Below are 20869 nucleotides of genomic sequence, written 5' to 3'. Positions count from 1 at the left end.
GAGAACAGGTTGAGTGAACTCGGCCTATTTTTCCTTGGAGCGATGGAGGATGAGTGGTGACCTGATAGAGGTGTATAAGATGATGAGAGGCATCGATCGTGTGGATAGAGGCTTTTTCCCAGGGCTGAAATGGCTAACATGAGAGGGCACAGTTTTAAGGTGCTTGGAAGTAGGTACAGAGGAGATGTCAGGGGTAAATTTTTTACGCAGAGAGTGGTGAGTGTGTGGAATGGGCCGGCAGCAATGGTGATGGAGGCGGATTCGATAGGGTCTTTTAAGAGACTCCTGGACAGGTATATGGAGCTCAGAAAAATAGAGGGCTATGGGTACCCCTGGGTAATTTCTCAGGTAAGGACATGTTCGGCACAGCTTTGTGGGCTGAAGGGCCTGTATTGTGCTGTAGGCTTTCTATGTTTCTAAAACACAGCAGTGCTTCTACTTCAGAGTTTGCGAAGATTTGGCAAAACTTTGACTAACTTCTATAGATACGTGGTGGAGGGTATATTGACTGGTTGCATTACAGCCTGGTGTGGAGGCACTTTGAATGGAAAATCCTACAATAAGTAGTGGATATGGCTACATTCATCACAGATAAAAACCTCCCCACCATTGAGCACATATTCAGAGAGCATTCTTGCCAGAAAGCAGCATCCAGCACCAGATCAGGCTCTCCTCTCACTGCTGCCATCAGGAGGGAGGTACAGGAGCCTCTGGACTTATACTACCAGGTTCAGGAACAGGTATTACCCCTCAACCATCAGGAAGGAGGTACAGGAGCCTCAGGTCCCACACTACCAGGTTCAGGAACAGTTATTACCCCTCAACCATCAGGAAGGAGGTACAGGAGCCTCAGGTCCCACACTACCAGGTTCAGGAACAGTTATTACCCCTCAACCATCTAGCTCCTGAACCAAAGGGGAAAACTTCACTTAGCTTCACTTTCGTATCAGTGAACTATTCCTGCAACCTGTGGACTCACTTTCAAAGAGTTTTCATCTCATGTTCTTGATATTTATTGCTTATTTATTGTTGTTTCTTTTGTATTTGCACACTGATTGTATGTCCTGTTGCTGCAATTCTTCATTGATTCTATTGTGATTATTGGGTTTATTGATTATACCTGCAAGAAAGTGAATCTCAGGGTTGTATATGGTGACATATATGTACTCTGATAATTTACTTTGAACTTTTGAACTTTGTATAGAGCTGGATGGCCTCTGAAAGTTTAGATTCTATTCCTGTTCTACTCTGTTAATGATTGCTTTGCAATAGCGATTTAATCTGCTTGTAATTTGCTTGTCCTCCATTTGCTTTGAACTTCATATTTGGAAAAACTTGTCTTGGTCCAAAGTAAAGCTATTTAAATTAAATATTGTTTACAACTAGAGATAAGTGAACTGCATAAACCACAATCTAATTGGAAAATTTGTACTTTACTGAAGGCAATAATTCTTCTGAACTTCATGTACAATTTAACAGGATGTATTAGAACATGGAGGGAAAAATTCAGAGGATTTGAAACAATTAATCAAGGAACATATTGTATTTTGATAGATTTAGCACATCTTGTAAGTGTCTGTGCAAGGCTCAGACCTTCATAAATATCTATTTTTGCTCTGTCCATTGTTATTTTTGTCCCCAGTTGTATTTTCTTTTGAAATTGGCAAGTGTGTGTTTATTAAATGAGTAGCTTAATGGAAAAGTAGACGGTAGAAAACTTAAAATTGTGATGAGCAACATTTCTTAGCATTCCCTGAATGGGAGAAAATGCTAAAATGTTTCATTCCTGCTCAAATGTAGGCTCTACTTAACCCAATTTAAAATCTAATATACTTTCTGAAAAATTGTTCAGCATAATTTGCTTTCATGGCAAGGTATGTTAATAGCAATTTTAAATCAGTGCTTTGTAACTAAATTTCTAATATTGTGTCAATAACATTTAATAGCCTCAATCATCATTGTGTATATGATGTGGGCGATCATGGTCTTCATGACCTTGATTGTTCTTGGTAAACTTTTCCACAGAAGTGATTTGACATAGCTTTCTGGGCAGCGTCTTTACAAGAGGTGACACCCCCACCCCCAGCCATTATCAGTATTCTTCAGAGATTGTCTGCCTGGTGTCATTGGGTCTCGTAACCAAATCTTGTGATCTGCACCAGCTGTTCATACTGCCACCTGCTCCCGTGGCTTTATGTGACCCTGATCGGGGGCTAAGCAGGTACTACGCCTTGCCCACAGTGACCTGCAGCCCAACGGAGGGAAGGAGCACCTTACACCTCCTTTCATAGAGACTTATCTCTACTCCGCCACCCACAATAGCCTCAATAAATATTAATTTTTCCCTTCACACCTTTCATAAATAAGAAAGTGGATTTCAGTTGAATTGAGTTGCTTCAAAATGCTTCCTAGCACAGCAGTCAAAATTTTAAATTGAATTGACTTTGTTACTTACATCCTTCATAAACACGAGTAAAAATCTTTGTTACGTCTCCATCTAAATGTGCAATTTATAGTAATTTATAATAAATGTTATGTACAGGATAGTCAATATACATAGAAATACAGTTGTGTCAGCATGAATTAAGCAGTCTGATGGCCTGTTGGAAGAAGCTGTCCCTGAACAGCCTGTTGGCCCTGGCTTTTATACTACAGTACCACTTCCCCAGTGGTTGCATCTGGAATAGATTGTGGTTGGGGTGAATTGGGTCTCCAATGATCCTTCGGGCTGTTTTTACACACCTGTCCTTGTAAATGTCCTGAATCATGGGAAGTTCACATCTACAGATGTGCTGGGCTGTCCGCACCACTCTCTGCAGAGTCATGCGATTTGAGGGAAGTACAGTTCCCATACCAGACAGTGATGCAGCCAGTCAGGATGCTCTCAGTTGTGCCCCTGTAGAAAGTTCTTCAAAAATTCAAACACGAGGAAATCTGCAGATGCTGGAAATTCAAGCAACACACACAAAATGCTGGTGGAACACAGCAGGCCAGGCAGCATCTATAGGGAGAGCACTGTCGACGTTTCGGGCTGAGACCCTTCGTCAGGACTAACTGAAAGGAAAGATAGTAAGAGATTTGAAAGTAGGAGGGGGAGGGGGAAATGTGAAATGATAGGAGAAGACCGGAGGGGGTGGGGTGAAGCTGAGAGCTGGAAAGGTGATTGGCGAAAGTGATACAGAGCTGGAGAAGGGAAAGGATCATGGGACGGGAGGCCTCGGGAGAAAGAAAGGGGGAGGGGAGCACCAGAGGGAGATGGAGAACAGGCAGAGTGATGGGCAGACAGAGGGGAAGAAAGGGGATGGGGAAGACTAAATATATCAGGGATGGGGTAAGAAGGGGAGGAGGGGCATTAACGGAAGTTAGAGACATCAATCTTCATGCCATCAGGTTGGAGACAAAACACCTTGTATACCGGCTGGGTAACCTCCAACCTGATGGCATGAACATTGACTTCTCTAACTTCCGTTAGTGCCCCTCCTCCCCTTCTTATCCCATCCCTGACATATTTAGTCTTTTCCCCCCCTCCTTTTTTCTCTCTCTCTGCCCATCACTCTGCCTGTTCTCCATCTCCCTCTGGTGCTCCCCTCCCCCTTTCTTTCTCCCAAGGCCTCCCATCCCATGATCTCCCCCCCTTCTCCAGCTCTGTATCCCTTTCACCAATCACCTTTCCGGCTCTCAGCTTCACCCCACCCCCTCCGGTCTTCTATCATTTCACATTTCCCCCTCCCCCTCCTACTTTCAAAACTCTTACTATCTTTCCTTTCAGTTAGTCCTGACGAAGGGTCTCGGCCCGAAACGTCAACAGTGCTTCTCCCTATAGATGCTGCCTGGCCTGCTGTCTTTGGAAATTCTTCCATTCTGTGCAAATTTTCATTAATCCAATTTTGCAAATGTGATTCCAATTGGATTCAAAGTAAATATATAGAGAGATATTAATAAAGGAGCTGTACCTAATGTGTTAATGCAACTTTTCTATTTGCCAAACTGTTTCCAGTCTTTGTGTTCAAGAATATCATAATATAACTGCAGGATCAATTCCAATCAGAAGCTTTCTTCCTTAACACTCATACAGCACTGTGCAAAATTCTTGGGCACCCTAGCTATATGTATGTGCCTAAGACTTTTTACATAGTACTGTATTTGTCGATGTGGAGTGGAGAGCGAGTTTGTAAATCTGGCGGGAGGAAAGGATGTTGGAAATGACAAATGTGGAGTGCCACAGGAGGGGTGTGGAACAGGTGGCAGAGAAGGAGTGTATCATCATCACATATGTCATGAAATTTATTTTGCTGGAGCAATAGAGTGCAATACATAAAATTACTACATACAGTACTGTGCAAAAGTCTTAGGCACTTTAGATATCTGCAGCTGCAAGAAAAAGGTTGTGAACCCTTTGCAATTACCTGGTTTTCTGCATTGCTCATAAAATGTGGTCTGATCTTCATCTAAGTCACAATAATAGATAGGCAAACATAATCCCCTTAAACTAATAACACAACTGTACTTTTCATGTCTAGAACACATTGTTTAATCATTCACAGACCGGGCTGGAAAAAGTATTTAACCTTTGTATTTAATAACTGGGTGAACCACCTTTAGCAGCGATAACCTCCATCACAATGGTGAGGAGGAATTTTAGACCATTCCTCCATACAAAACTGTATCAGTTCATCGATATTTCTTGGATACCTTGCATGAAAAGCCCTCTTCAGGTCATACCACAGCATCTCAATTGGGTTAAAGTCTGGACTCTGACTTAACCATTTCAAAACTTGAATTTTCTTCTTTGTAAACCATTCTGTTGTTGATTTACTCTTATGTTTCGGATCATTGTCTTGTTTCAACATCCAGCTTCTATTAAGCTTCAGGTAATAGACTGCTGACATTCTCCTGTAAAATGTCTTGATATAATTTTTGAATTCATTTTTTCCTCAACAATTGCAAGATGTCCAAGCCCTGAGGCAGCAAAGCAGCCTGAAACCATGATGCTCCTTCTACCATGCTTCATAGTTGGGATGAAGTTTTGATGCTGGTGTGCAGTACACTTTTTCCTCCAAACACAGCAGTGTGCATTTCTGCCAAAGAAGTTCAACTTTGGTCTCATCTGGCCACAGAACATTGTTTCAGAAGTGTTGTGGAACATCCAGGTGGTCTTTTACAAGCTTGAGACGTGCAGCAGGTTTTTTTTTTGGAGAGCAGTGGTTTCTTCTGTGGTGTTCTTCCATGAACATCATTCTTATTCAGTGTTTTTCTTATAGTGGGCACATGAACAGAGACTTTAGCAAGCTCCAGAGATTTCTGCACATTTTTTGCTATGACTCTTGGGTTCTTTTTCACTTCCTTCAGCATTGCACATTGTGCACTTGCTGTGATCTTTGCAGGATACCCACTCCTAGGGAGAGTAGCAACGGTACTGAATTTCCTCCATTTGTAGACAATTTCTTTTTCTGTGGACTGATGAGCACTCAGGTCTTTAGAAACGCTTTTGTAGCCTTTTCCAGCTTCATGCATCTCTACAATTCTTCTAAGGTCCTCTGAAAGTAGTTTTGATCAAGGCAAGGCGCACATAGATCTTTCTTGAGAAGTAAAGTCTCTGTTAGTAACCTGACCTGTGTGTTTCTTATAGGGCAGGGCACCTCTACAACCCACACCTCCAATCTCATCTCATTGATTGGAACACCCGAGTCCAAATAGCTTTTGTAGAAGGCATTACCCTAGAGGTTCACATACTTTTTTTGTGATTGTTTAAATAGTGTGCACAGTATTGATGAGAAATACCTTTAGTACCCTAGGGTGCAGACCATCTGGACCTGGGGATTTGTCAGCCTTCAGTCCCATCAGCCTTCTCATCACCGTTTCCTTCCGAATGTCAATCTGTTTCATTTCCTCTGTTACCCTATGTCCTTGGCCCATCCATACATCTGGGAGATTGCTTGTGTCTTCCTTAGTGAAAACAGATCTAAAGTACTCATTAAATTCTTCTGCCATTTCTCTGTTTCCCATAACAATTTCACCCAATTCATTCTTCAAGGGCCCAACATTATTCTTAACTATCTTCTTTCTCGTCACATACCTAAAAAAGCTTTTGCTATCTTCCTTTATATTCCTGGCTAGCTTGCGTTCGTACCTCATTTTTTCTCCCCGTATTGCCTTTTTAGTTAAGTTCTGTTGTTCCTTAAAAACTTCCCAATCATCTGTCCTCCCACTCACCTTAGCTCTGTCATATTTCCTTTTTTTTTTAATGCTATACAATCTCTGACTTCCTTTGTCAACCACTGTGGCCCCTTTCCCCCCTTTGAATCTTTCCTTCTCTGGGGGATGAACTGATTTTGCACCTTGTGCATTATTCCCAAGAATACCTGCCATTGCTGTTCCACTGTCTTTTCTGCTAGGCTATCCGTCCAGTCAACTTTGGCCAGCTCCTCCCTCATAGCTCCATAGTTTCCCCTGTTCATCTGCAGCACTGACACCTCCGAGCTGCCCTTATCCTTCTCAAATTGCAGATAAAAGCTTATCATATTGTGATCACTACCTCCTATTGGTTCCTTTACTGCAAGATCGCTTATCAAATCCTGTTCATTACATAACACTAAATCCAGAATAGCCTTGTCCCTGGTCGGCTCTCATACAAGCTGTTCCAAGAATGCATCCCGTAGGCACTCTACAAACTCCCTATCCTGTGGTCCAGCACCAACCTGATTCTCCCAGTTCACCTGCATGTTGAAATCCCCCATAACTACTGCGACATTACCTTTGCCACATGCCAATGTTAACTCCCTATTCAACTTGCACCCAATATCCATGCTACTGTTTGGTGGCCTGTAGACAACACCCATTTGGGTCCTTTTGCCCTTACTGTTCCTCAGTTCTATCCACACAGACTCTACTTCTCCTGACCCTATGCCCCCCCTTGCAAAGGACTGAATCTCATTCCTCACCAACAGGGCCACCCCACCCCCTCTGCCCACATTTCTGTCCCTACGATAGCACGTATACCCTTGTACATTCATTTCCCAGGTCTGATCTCCCTGCAGCCATGTCTCCGTTATCCCAACAACATCATAGTTACCCATTCGCACCTGGGCTTCAAGCTCATCCGCCTTATTTCTGACACTTCGTGCATTCAGATATAGAATTTTTAACCCATTTCTCCTCTCTCTGTTTGAATCGCTGCCTATTGTGCTTAACCCAGCTCCCTGAACTCCCATCGGGCTATAGGCCCCTAGAATTTTGTTGTCCTTCCTAAATTTACTTATTCTTTCAACACATTTAACCCCATGTTCCGTCAGACCATCCCTCTGTACATGAGTCCTCCTTATCACTTGTTCCGCCCCACCTTCCTCTACTACACACTTAATATTCCGGAACCGTGTAGTCCCCACCTGTCCTTTATTCTTCCTCTCGCTATCCTCTCTCACATTCTGGATCCCCGCCCCCTGCAAATTTAGTTTAAACCCCCCCAAGAAGCACTAGCTAACTTCCCTGCAAGAATGTTAGTACTGCTCCAGTTCAGGTGTAAACCGTCCCTTCGGAACAGATCCCACCTTCCCTGGAACAAAGCCCAATTATCTACAAACCTGAAGCCCTCCCTCCTGCACCATCCTCTCAGCCACGTATTAATCTGTATAATCCTTCTGTTCCTTGCCTCACTCGCACGTGGCACAGGTAGCAATCCTGAGATTGTTACCCTGGAGGTCCTGCTCTTCAGCTTCGCACCTAACTCCCTGAACTCCCTACGCAGGACCCCCTCACTCATCCTACCCATGTCATTGGTCCCTACATGGACCACAACATCTGGATTCTTGCCCTCCCTCTCGAGAATAACCTGCACCCGATCTGAGATGTCTTGGACCCCGGCACCAGGGAAGCAACATACCATCCGAGACTTCCGATCTTCCTCACAAAATCTCCTATCCGCCCCCCTGACTATAGAATCCCCTATCAATACCGCTCTCTTCTCTTCCCTCCTCCCCTTCCTAGTCAAGGCTCCAACCTCAGTGCCAGAGACAGGACCACTGCAGCTTGTTCCTGGTAGGTCATCCCCACCAACAGTATCCAAAATGGTATACTTATTTTTGATGGGAACGGCCACAGGGGTGCTCTTCTCTCTCTGTCTGCTCCCCCTGCCTCTCTTGACTGTCACCCATTTGCCTACCTCCTGTCTTTTCGGTGTGACTGCCTCCCGATAACTCTTATCTATCTCTGCCTCTGCCTCCCGAATGATCCGTAGTTCATCCAGCTCCTGCTCCAATTCCCTAACTCGGTCTGATAGGAGCTGCAGCTGGATGCACCTATTGCAGGTGTGGTCATCAGGAACAACTGTGTTGACTCTGACCTCCTACATACTGCATACGGAGCACACCACTGCTCTAACTGTCTCCCCCATTACCTGATCCCAGATTAGTCAGAATAAATGAAAAACAGGCTTCTTGCCGAAGTCCTCTTGCGCCAAAGCCCAGCACTCTGCTGCCCGCTCCTGAAAGTGGGCCGCTTTTTAAAGCCCGCGCTCGCCACTGACGTCACCCGTGCCTGCGCAGCTTTACCTTCCTCCTCAGGTATTCTCCAGGTAGGTCCGAGGGTCTCGGCCTACCTACAACGGCTGATCCTCCGATCTCCAGTCGTATGTCGATCACGAGCACTCCTTACTCCCGCTCCGCTGCCCGCACCCTGGAAATTGCGGATGCATTGGTAATCATTTTCCAATGTTCCTTAGATTCAGGATCAGTTCCTGAGGATTGGAGAATGACTAATGTCATCCCACTTTTTAAGAAAGGAGGGAGGGAGAAAACAGAGAACTATTGACCTGTCAGCCTGACATCGGTGGTGGGAAAGATGCTAGAGTCCATTATTAAGGATGAAATAGTGGCATATCTAGATAGCAGTGATAGGATTGGGCCGAGCAAGCATGGATTTACCAAGGGTAAATCATGCTTGACTAATCTATTGGAGTTTTTCGAGGATGTAACCAGGTAGTTAGACAAGGGAGATCCAGTGGATGTAGTGTACCTCGATTTTCAGAAGGCATTTGATAAGGTCCCACATAGGAGATTGGTGGGTAAAATCAAAGCTCAGGGCATCGGGGGGAAGGCATTGACATGGATAGAAAACTGGTTGGCAGATAGAAAGCAAAGGGTAGCGGTGAATGGGTGTTTCTCGGAATGGCAGGTGGTGACTAGTGGGGTGCCACAGGGCTCGGTATTGGGACCACAGCTGTTTACCATTTACGTTAACGATTTGGATGAAGGCATAGAAAATAACATCAGCAAATTTGCTGATGATACTAAGCTGGGTGGCAGTGTGACGTGATGAGGATGTTAGGAGAATTCAGGGTGACTTGGATAGGCTGGGTGAGTGGGCAGATACTTGGCAGATGGTGTTTAATGTGAATAAGTGTGAGGTTATCCACTTTGGGAGTAAGAACAGGAAGGCAGATTGTTATCTGAACGGTGTAGAGTTGGGTAAGGGAGAAATGCAAAGAGATCTCGGAGTCCTTGTTCATCAGTCACTGAAGGTGAATGAGCAAGTGCAGCAGGCAGTGAAGAAGGCTAATGGAATGTTGGCCTTTATTACAAAGGGAATTGAGTACAAGAGCAAGGAAATCCTCTTGCATTTGTACAGGGCCCTGGTGAGACCACACCTGGAGTATTGTGTACAGTTTTGGTCTCCAGGGTTAAGGAAGGACATCCTGGCTGTAGAGGAAGTGCAGCGTAGATTCACGAGGTTAATTCCTGGGATGTCTGGACTGTCTTACGCAGAGAGGTTAGAGAGACTGGGATTGTACACGCTGGAATTAAGGAGATTGAGAGGGGATCTGATTGAAACATGTAAGATTATTAAGGGATTGGACAAGATAGAGGCAGGAAATATGTTCCAGATGCTGGGAGAGTCCAGTACCAGAGGACATGGTTTGAGAATAAGGGGTAGGTCATTTAGGACAGAGTTAAGGAAAAACTTCTTCTCCCAGAGAGTTGTGGGGGTCTGGAATGCACTGCCTCGGAAGGTAGTGGAGGCCAATTCTCTGGATGCTTTCAAGAAGGAGCTAGATAGGTATCTTATGGATAGGGGAATCAAGGGATATGGGGACAAGGCAGGAACCGGGTATTGATAGTAATTGATCAGCCATGATCTCAAAATGGCGGTGCAGGCTCGAAGGGCCGAATGGTCTACTTCTGCACCTATTGTCTATTGTCTAAATACATGGGAAAGTGATTGCAATAAAGTTAGTCCAGTATAGCATAATAACCAAATAGTGTAAGAGCACTAATCAGAATCAGATTTATTATCACTGTCATAGGTTGTGAAATTTGTGTATGTGTATATATATTTAAATAAGTAGTACAAAAAGAGCCAAAAAAGAATGAAGTTGGGTTTCTTGGGTTCATTGCCGATTCATAAATCTGATGACAGATGGGAAGAAGCTGTTCCTAAAAAGTTGGAGGAACTTTTGTAAATAATTTTTGGTAGCAACATAACCAACCATGCCTAAAATTTGTTCAAGTTTTGCAACTTCTTTTTAAAAATAATAATTCAGTTTTGATAAGTGCTATATTGCATACAGCAGCATTGAGGTAATACTTTTTCCCAACAGGCAAAAGAACGTGCTAATGGGATGGAACTTGATGGCCGGCGCATTAGAGTAGATTATTCCATTACAAAACGACCCCACACTCCAACTCCAGGAATCTACATGGGCAGACCAACAACGTGAGCTCTCTTTAGAAGCCCATTTCTCATTGATACACTGCTTTAGTAATTTCTAATATGGATAGATGTTCTTAATATTTTTTGGCATTTTACAGTGTTCGTTCCTCTCATTACCATGACTCCTACAGTGATAGATACGCCGATCGGGATTTCACCTACAGGTAATGCTGAATTTGAACTGTATTGTGGACAGTGTTGTCAGCAATATTTAATGTCAATGAGCAACCCTTCTGCCACTGTGTATCCAAAAAGAGAGGAAAATTTTTGTTACTATATTTGATGACTTCTCACATTTTGGTGCATAATATACCACTCCTTGGCCAAGCACTTTGAGGTATTGAAATCACAAAGAAGAGAAAATCTGCAGCTGCTGGAAATCTGAGTAACACACACAAAATGCTGGAGGAGCTCAGCCGGCCAGGCAATATCTATGGAAAAGAGTACAGTCGACGTTTCAACCTGAAATGTCAACTGCACTTCTTTCTATAGATGCTGCCTGGCCTGCTGAGTTCCTCCAGCATTTTGTGTGTTACTTTGAAGTATTGAATCAGTCTGTGCTTGGTAATTTAATTGAATGTTTAATTGAAGGCAAATTAATTGGATCATTGTTTTAGATGAATTTTGCCCATTGTCAAACCTTCCAGTCTCTTGCATATGCTCTTAACTTCACACATCTTTAATATTTGGGTGGCAGGATGGAGATTTTTCTCCATCAAAGGAGGTATAAGGTGCTGCTTCCCTCCGTGAGCCTGCAGGTAACTTTTGGGCAAGGTGTAGCACCTACTTTGCCCCCCCCCCCCAACCAGATCATGGTCACATGAAACCATGAGAGCAGCCCTGATAATGGTTGGGGTCACCCATCTTGTAAAGACACTGCCCAGAAGAAGGCAAGGACAAACCACCGTAGGAAAACTTGCCAAGAACAATCATGGTCGTGGGAAGACCATGATCGCTCACGTCATATGACACAGCACACAATGAATGTATATTTAACTCATCATTTTGGTTATCCATCCTCATATGTCATTGTCAACTTTTGAAAATCTGTGAAGTATCCTGGGATATTTTACCATTCTGTAAATATAATCTGCAACTGACTTCTGGGCCACAGTTTAGTTTCTCTATTTAAATTCCTGTTCTCGTCCCTCCATACCTTGATCATTCTTGAATCTTGCAAATCTGTCCTTAGGTTTTTGCTTTTTTTCCATCTCCTGACTCCTTTTTGTTCCACCACTGACAGATAGATTTTCCACTAGTTATCTATGCCTTGCATTCCAGAATTTCCTTCTAAAGCTCATAAGCAATTTACCTCAGGTTTTGTGTTAGTGATATTTAACCAATCTTCCTTTGTCTTAGTAAAAATTGAACTTGTGTTTCAACATAAATACCATACAATTGCAAATGAATTGTCTTCCAAATGTACATCGTACAGAATAAACTACAGCTCAATATTAATTCTTCATAGTTATGCATATATCTGCTTTTAGACTGACATTATATACACACACATTGCTTGAAACACTATTTTAACCTGCAGTCTGACTAAGCTGAAGTGTATTCACAATAGCTTGATTAGTTATGAATAGGATTGTCTCTTTTCCTTGTATGTTAAAAGTTATTATAATAACTTAGATACCTCCAATAAATTTCAGTCAGATGATATGGAGAGATGTTTTAGCCAGCCAGTATGCTTGGTGTTTGCAAAATGAGGTTGTGTGCATATGGTGAAATTCCTGGTTATATTCTGGATTTTTTTCTTCCTAGACGAAGATCACCTTCACCCTGTTATAGCAGATACAGATCTCGATCTCGTTCTTATACCCCACGTAAGTGTTGAGGCCTGTAGTTTCCTTCAATTTTCAGAGTTTTTAATCTGATTCTGATGTGATGTGTTTTCTTTCTGCAGGTCGATACTGATCATACACACCAAGTACTTCCTGCCAGTTTAAATGGATGGAAAGTTTTTCACCCTACAGGGATTTTTTAAAAACTAAGTTGGGAATTGAGCATTGCAATGCTTTTATTTTAAAGTAAAAGCTTTTTTAATTATATTAAGCAAAAGCCCTATAATCAAGTCTTTCATTTAGAGAAGTTTTCTGGTGTTTCACTAAGTGGTATTGCATATATATTGCGAGAGGAAGTTTGTCTTTTTAATGGGATTTGACACACTGTGTTGCATTAAATTGTTATTGCAGAAATATTTCTGGTAAAAACATGTTCCCAAACTATATTTGGATATAAGCACAGTGTCTTGACTTTTTGTGCGCAATGCTTTGATTCTGCAGTACTTTATAAGAAAAGATTCATTTATAAAGTTACTTATTGGGAAATGGCGACATGCAATAAATGTCTTGGACACGGTGTGGGACCTAATTTCTTTATGGAGAAAAGATCATGAAAGCTAATAGTTGTAACCTTAATCCAGTCAGCTTGTATTGTTGCTTGATAAGAGATCTAGTTATAGTTTACAGGCTGTCCCCAGGTGATGAATGAGATCACTTTCCTAAGTCTGTCTTTAAGTTGGATTTGTACATAAGTCAGAACAGGTTAACCTATCCTTCAATGCCGTATGCCCTGGTGCACTTTTTCCCTCTTTCGAAATATAGATCCTTTCAGGCATAAGCCAATCTTGTCTATATTAAATATTTGGTCTGGCAAATAACCTCCCTCAATTTTTTTCAGTATTTCAGGAAAATCACTCACAGCACTTACATCGGCACTTGCTGCTTCACCTTGCACTTTAATATTATGTAAATTTGCCCTCACTTTGAAATGATTGAGCCAACCCCTACTCACAACAAGTTCTTCATCACAGAGTGAAATAAACACGAGATGGGAATTATCGATCCATAATTTTAACTCGTTTACCGTGGATTAAGCAGCAGCTGCAGGCGGCGGGTCCTGAGCTCCCCTGGAGACAGGTTAAATGGGACACACTCAACACAGTGTTAATGGCTTTAAATGGCGGACAGCTTTCTCCTTCCTCGAGCTGACGAATTTTTAATATAATAGGCTTTATGGCAGGCCGTTCCTAAGTACGAGTTGTTCGTAAGTCAGATATTCATAACTTGGGGACTGCCTGTATTTAAAACTGGTAGTATAGTTTTTAAGTTACTAGAGTAGCAATCCATCTAGGACAAAGGTTTAAATTCCATAAAACATAGGAGGAAGATTTTGCCATTCAGCCCATCAAATCCATAAGATGGCCCTGGTGAACCAGTGCAATCTTCTTGTAGGCTTTGAGTCTTGGTCCATCATTCCATCATGGATGATTTATTATCCCTCATAACCCTATTCAGAATCAGATTTCATATCACTGGCATATGTTGTGAAATTTGTAATGCAGCTGTACATTGCAATACATAAAAACATTACTGTATATTCAAAAAGTTAAATAGTGCAAAAAGGGAAAATAAAAATAGTGAAGTAGTGTTCATAGGTTTGATGTCCATTCAGAAATCTGATGGTAGAGGGGAAGAAACTTTCTGAATTACTGAGTGTGTCCCTTCGGTCTTCTGTACCTTTTCCCTGATGGCAGCAGTGAGAAGAGAGCATGGCCTGGGTGATGGGGTCCTTAATGATGGGTGCCGCATTTTTGAGGCATCACTCCCTGAAGATGTCCTGAATGCTGGGGAGGCTAGCACTCGTGATGGAACTGACTGAGTTCACAATACTCCGCAGTGACCTCCCATACCACGGTGGTGAAACCAGTTAGAATGCCCTCCAGGGTACAGCTGTAGACATTTGTGAGTGTCCTTTCTCCTCATAACCTTTGAAATCCTTACTAATCAAGATCCTCCACTTTTAATATATCCAATGACTTGGACTCCACAGCCATCTGTGGCAATGAATTCCGCAAATTATCTCATTTTGGAATGGAGAGATTGAATCTCAGAAATAAATCTGGAATTAAAATAACTGCTGCTACTAGTAAACACATTGGATTGTTGTAAAACCTCTTCTGATTCAGAGAAGGAAACGCCATCTGCCACAGCATGAGTGAGACTCTGGAATTACCAGCTGTTCTCAGTTCAGGGATGATTAGTGCTGCCTGCTGCAACCAAATAAAATCATTTCCACGGTGGAGAGAAGTAGTCCCACGTTATTCTATGTATGAAATGTTTAGTTTGGAATATTCCAGTGCTACCTGGAAATAATTGATTTATGACACATGGTCAAGATACAGTAATTTCTCTTGACATCTTGATGTGCTTCAAAACTTGATGGTTATTATTTAGTACTTCACCCAAATAGCCTACAAGTATTTTTAAATTTTTTATTTAGAAATACTGTTCAGGCCCTTCCAGCCTAATGGGCCACCTATTTAACACTAGTGTAATCATAGGACAGTTTATAGTGACCAGTTAACCTACGTCTTTGGGTGGTGGGAGGAAACCCCCGTTGTCACCAGGCGAAATTATAAATTCCTTACACATAGCACTGGAATTGAACTCTGGAATGCCCCAAGCTTAAAATAGTGCTGCGCTACTGTGACGTCCATTAAAGTAGGGACAGAGTATTTCAGTGCAATCAAATGCTCTCCACTGATGTCCAAATGTCATAACTCTTACAATTGCAGCTGCTTAAATTGCGGTCAGCATTTTTCATCTACCTAAAGCAACTGTCAGCAGAATAGTTCAAAATTAGTGTCCTCACTGATGACCTGATGCATAAATGCTCTCAAAATATCTTGTGATTGGCAGTTTAGCTCTAAGTATGTCCTCCAAAATAAGTCCAGTTGTACAATACACAACTTGTGAAGAATTTAACCTGAGATTTCCCAAGACATGCTTCTCAGCTGCACGTTCTTACTTGCCAAAATGAAGGTAGAGCAATGCAGAAGCTTGACGTGGAATGGCTACTTACTGGGTTTTGGAGGAAACTGCCACCTGTATGACAATTGGTGTCTTCAGGATGTTGAGCAAATTGGTAATAGTGAATTAAGGTTGTTAAAATTGGACCTTTTACAAACTGGATTTTGCTGAGCAACTGTGGCCAAGTACACCTGAACACTGATTGTTAATGCTGCCACTGAGTTATGTAGCAGCAACTCAATTCATAAAAGCATGCAAACATGGTCAAGAGGCTCAGTTGTTGTTTGGACCAAACATAAAAATGTGTTAGGAATATGATTTAAGTGACTTTGTGGAATGATTGTTGGTGCCAGATGGGGTGGTTTGAGCATCTCAGAAACTGCTGATCTTCTGGGGTTTCCATGCAAATCGATCTCTAGAGTTTACAGTTTTGTTTTAATTTTTAAAACAAAATTACATTCTGTGGGCAAAAATGACTTGTGAATGAGAGAGGTCAGAGGTGATTGGCCAGGTTAGTTCAGACTGATAGGAAGGTGATAGTAACTCAAGTAATCTCTGAATGCATAACACGTCGAGCCTTGAAGTAGATGGCCTACAGCAGCAGAAGACCATGACCATTCACTGGCTGCTTGTGCCCTATAAAGTAACCACTGAATATATATTTTCAAATGGAATTGTGACAGATGTATTAGCCTTAAGTTATGGTGCTGGTCTTCAAATCTTGTGTTCTGATTTTTAAAATGTTTAGATAGAAGGAAATGAAGATTAGTATTCTGAGAGTGGCATATTTCAGTTCCAAGAACAACATAAAATGGGTTGTAACTTAGACAACCACTAGATTAATGCATCTAGTGAAGTGAGCTAAGTATTTGATCTTTAAATTATTTCATAGTCAACATATTAATATTTTTAAGTACATTGTAGAACAAAAGCACATTATATCAAAAGGCAAGATTCTGCAGATACTGGAAATCCAGAGTAACATGCACAAAATGTTGGAGGAATTCAGCAGGTCAGGCAGCATCAGCACGTACAAACAAGCTGGAGGAACTCGGCAGGTCAGGCAGCATCCTACCTCAGCTGCCTATCACCTCTGCCTGGGTCCCCTCCTCCTTCCCTTTCTCCCATGGTCCACTCTCCTCTCCTATCAGATTCCTTCTTCTCCAGCCCTTTCCTACCCAGCTGGCTTCACCTACCACCTTCTAGCTAATTCCCCTTCCCCTCCCCCCACCTTTTTATTCTGCCACCTTCCCCCTTCCTTTCCAGCCCTCAAAAAAGGTCTTGGCCCTAAGTGTCGACAGTTTATTCATTTCCATGGATGCTGCCTGACTGGCTGAGTTCCTCCAGCATCTTGTGTGTGTTGCTAAATATGTTTCATTATTCTTCATCTGGAGTTCGCTGTACTCTGAGGATTGTTGCCTTGTAATAGTAGAGAGGCTTGTCAGTTCTTGACAACACGTACAAACAAGCTGGATGAACTCAGCAGGTCGGGCAGCATCCGTGGAAACGAGCAGTCAACGTTTCGGGCCGAGACACTTCATCAGGACTGAAGAGGGAGGGGGCAGGGGCCCTGTAAAGAAGGTGGGGGGGGGGGAGGGTGGAAGGTGCCAGGTGAAAAACCAGTAAGGGGAAAGATGAAGGGGTGGGTGATGGGAAAGGCCGGAGAGGTGAAGAAGGAATGTAAGGGGAAAGCACTGTGGGTAGTAGAAGGCAGAATTATGAGAGAGGTGATAGGCAGCTGGAAGAGGAGGCAGAGTGAAAGTGGGATGGGGGAAGGGAGAGGGAGGGAACTACCGGAAGTTGGAGAATTCGATGTTCATACCAAGGGGCTGGAGACTACCCAGACGGTATGTCAGGTAGCATCAGGCCTGAAATGTTGACTGGTTATTCTTCTCCATAGACGTAGACCAGGGCTACAAATTACAACGGGAGATGTAAAACAGGTGTGTAAAAGGGCCAATATTACGATAATCCTGGGGGATTTTGATATGCAGGCAGATTAGGAATTTCTGGTTGGTGCTGGATTCCAAGAGAAAGAATTTGTAGAAAGCCTATGAGATGGCTTTTTCAAGCAGCTTGTGGTTGAGCCCACTAAGGGAAAGGCGATTATAAATTGGGTGTTGTGTAATGAAACAGATTTGATCAAGGAACTCAAGGTAAAAGAACCTTTGTGAGGCAGTGATTATAATATGAAAGAATTCATCCTGCAGTTTGAGAGGGATAAGCTAAAATCAGGTGTATCAGCAGTACAGTGGAGTAAAGGGAATTACAGAGGCGTGAGAGAGGAGCTGGGAAGAGGGACTCTTCCAATCAAGCATGGATGATGGCAGAGCAGCAATGGCTCATATGTGTCTGGGGGGAAATTCAGTAAAAAACATCCCAAAGATGAAGTATTCCAAAGGGAGGATGAAATGACTGTAGCTAACAAGGGAAGTCAAAGACAGCATAAAAATGAAAGGAAGGGCATATAATACAACAAAATAGGAAAACTTTTCAAATCAACAGGAGAGATACAAAAAGATTTTTCAGATATATAAAGAGTAAAGAGTGGATATAGACTGCTAGAAGATGACATTGGAGAGCTCATAATGGGAGGGGGACAAATAAATGGCAGACAAACAGAATAAGTATTTGCGTCAGTCTTAACTGGAAGGCTAGCAAAATGTCAGAAGTGAGTGTCGTTACTATTGATAGGAAGAAGGTGCTTGAGATGCTGAAAGGTCTGAGAGTGGATGTCTCCTCGACCAGACGGATTACACCCCAGGGTTCTGAAAGAGGTGACTGAAGAGATTGTGGAGGCATTAACAATCACTAGATCCTGGAATGGTTCCTTTGGACTGCAGGATTGCAAATGTCACTCCACCCTAACAGGGGAGGGAGGCAGAGGAAAGGAAATTGTAGGCCAGTTAGCCTGACTTCAGTGTTTGGAAGGGTGTTGGGAGCCTATTATTAAGGATGAAGATTGAGTACTTAGTCCATGATAATATAGCCAAAGTCAGTCCCGATGAAAGGTCTTGGCCCAAAGCATCGATTGTTTACTCTTTCCATAGATGCTGCCTGGCCTGCTGAGTTCCTCCAGGATTTTGTGTGTATTGCTTGGATTTCCAGTATTTGCATATTTTCTCTTCTTTATGCCAAAGCCAGCATGGTTTGCATTTAAACCCATGGCCTAATTAGGGAGAGCCGGCATAGCGTTGCGTGGGACAAATTGTGTCTTCCCAATTTGATTGAGTTTTCTGACAAGGTGACAAGAGAGGTTGATGAAGGTAGGGCAGTGGATGTCGTCTACGTGGATTTTAGTAAGACATTTGACAAGGTCTCTCATGGGACAATAATTCAGAAGATTAGGATGCATGGGGCCCACAGCGAGTTGGCTGTTTGGATTCAGAAGTGGCTTGCACATAGAAGACAGGTGCCAGTGGTCGAAGGGACTTATTCGAGCTGGAGGTCCATAATTAATGGTGTTCCACAGTGATCTGTGCTAGGACCTCTGTTGTTTGTGATTGTATATAAGTGACCTGGATGAAGATATACAGTTACAAGAAAAAGTTTGTGAACCCTTTGCAATTACCTGGTTTTCTGCACTAATTACTCGTAAAATGTAGTCTGATCATCTAAGTCACAACAATAGACAAACACAATCTGCCTAAACTAATAGCACACAAACAATTGCACTTCTCATCGATAGTGTTACACCATTTAAGCAATCAGAGTCTAGGTTCAAAAAAGTATGTGAACCTCTGGGGCAATACCTTCCACAAAAGCTATTTGGACTCGGGTGTTCCAATCAATGAGATGAGATTGGAGGTGTGGGTTGGAGAGGTGCCCTGCCCTATAAAAAGACACACAAAGTCAGGTCACTGACAGAGCCTGCTCTTCTCAAGAAAGATCTGTATAAATGCACCATGCCTTGATCAAAACTACTTTCAGAGAACCTAGAAGAAGAATTGTAGAGATGCATGAAGCTGGAAAAAGCTACAAAAGTATTTCTAAAGACCTGAGTGTTGATCAGTTTACAGAAAGAGAAATTATCTATAAATGGAGGGAATTCAGTACTGTTGCCACTCTCCCTGGGAGTGGGTGTCCTGCAATGATCACACCAAGGGCACAATGTGCAATGCTGAAGGAAGGGAAAAAGAAGCCAGGGGTGACAGCAAAAGACCTGCAGGAATCTCTAGAACTTGCTAAAGTCTCTGTTCGTGTGTTCACTAAGAAAATTACTTAATAAGAACGGTGTTTGTGGAAGGACACCACGGAGGAAACCCACTGCTCTCCAAAAAAAAAACATTGCTGCACATCTCAAGTTTGCAAAAGACCACCTGGAAGTTCCACAACACTTCTGGGACAAGGTTCTGTGGACAGATGAGACAGAGGTTGGAACTTCTTGGCAGAAATTTACACCGCTATGTTTGGAGGGAAAAGGGGCACTACACACCAACACCCATAACCTCATCCTAACTGAAGCATGGTGGAAGGAGCATCATGGTTTGGGGCTGCTTTGCTGCCTCAGGCCCTGGGCAGATTCAGATTCAGTTTATTGTCATTTAGAAACCACAAATGCAATGCAGTTAAAAAATGAGACAACGTTCCCCCAGAATGATATCACAAAAGCATATGACAAAACAAACTACACCAGAAAATCCACATAACGTTTGGCAATCCCCAATCCAGAGTCCGGAGAGGCTGCTGCGTATTAATATCACGCTACTGTCTTAGCAAGTTCCCCGGAAAGGAGCTCCAAATCCACCAGACAAACGACCAAAAACTAAAGCTACAAGACCTGCACAAAACCACATAGTTACAACAGTGCAAACAACAGCATAATTGATTAAAAAAACAGACCATGGGCACAGTAAAAATAGTCCAAAGATGTTAAAGGACTGTAACTTCAAAAGAAATCACCATACACTTTCCACAAGTCCCCAGGGTCCCGACAGACTCGCCATTCCACACCGTGGCAGAAGGGAATACCCCTGCTATGGACTTCCACAGCACCGCCCAACTCAGCCTCGCAGACACAGCACACCGAAAGCGACCTGACTGCAGCGGACTCTGAGTCTGTCGAACCTCCGAACCAACGACCATCCCCTCCGGCACAGCTTCTCTGAGCACCATCCTCTGCCGAGCGTATTAAGACGGCCCCGCCAACGGCCATCGGCAACGCAACCCCGAGGACTGGGGCCCTGTTCTTCCCAGCAGAGTCCCGGACCTCACAGCAGCAGCAGCAACGAAGAAGGTCTTCCTGGAGATTTCCCGATGTTCCTCCGTGCTCCCACGTCTGTTTTCAATCGATTATGATTGCGCACGGCACCCCATTTCACAAATAACAGATAATCAGCTCTGGAGTG

The 20869-nt window shown here is 42.9% G+C and overlaps 1 protein-coding gene across 1 annotated transcript in view; it reads left to right on the top strand.

Annotated features, from left to right (window-relative positions):
* The window catches only part of LOC140741513 (transformer-2 protein homolog beta-like), a 42613-nt gene extending 29545 nt beyond the window's left edge, over positions 1-13068 (top strand). The window contains exons 5-8 of the mRNA XM_073071801.1: positions 10592-10707; positions 10803-10868; positions 12472-12533; positions 12614-13068. Coding sequence (XP_072927902.1) covers positions 10592-10707; positions 10803-10868; positions 12472-12533; positions 12614-12624 — 255 coding nt within the window. The 3' untranslated portion in view covers positions 12625-13068. The remainder of the gene's footprint in view (positions 1-10591; positions 10708-10802; positions 10869-12471; positions 12534-12613) is intronic.
* The last annotated feature ends 7801 nt before the right edge of the window (positions 13069-20869 follow it).

The sequence above is a fragment of the Hemitrygon akajei genome, chromosome 18 (genome assembly GCF_048418815.1).
Source record: "Hemitrygon akajei chromosome 18, sHemAka1.3, whole genome shotgun sequence".
Classification (NCBI taxonomy): Eukaryota; Metazoa; Chordata; class Chondrichthyes; order Myliobatiformes; family Dasyatidae; genus Hemitrygon; species Hemitrygon akajei.
Note: the sequence above shows the minus strand (reverse complement) of the source record. Positions and strands in the feature narration are given on the sequence as shown.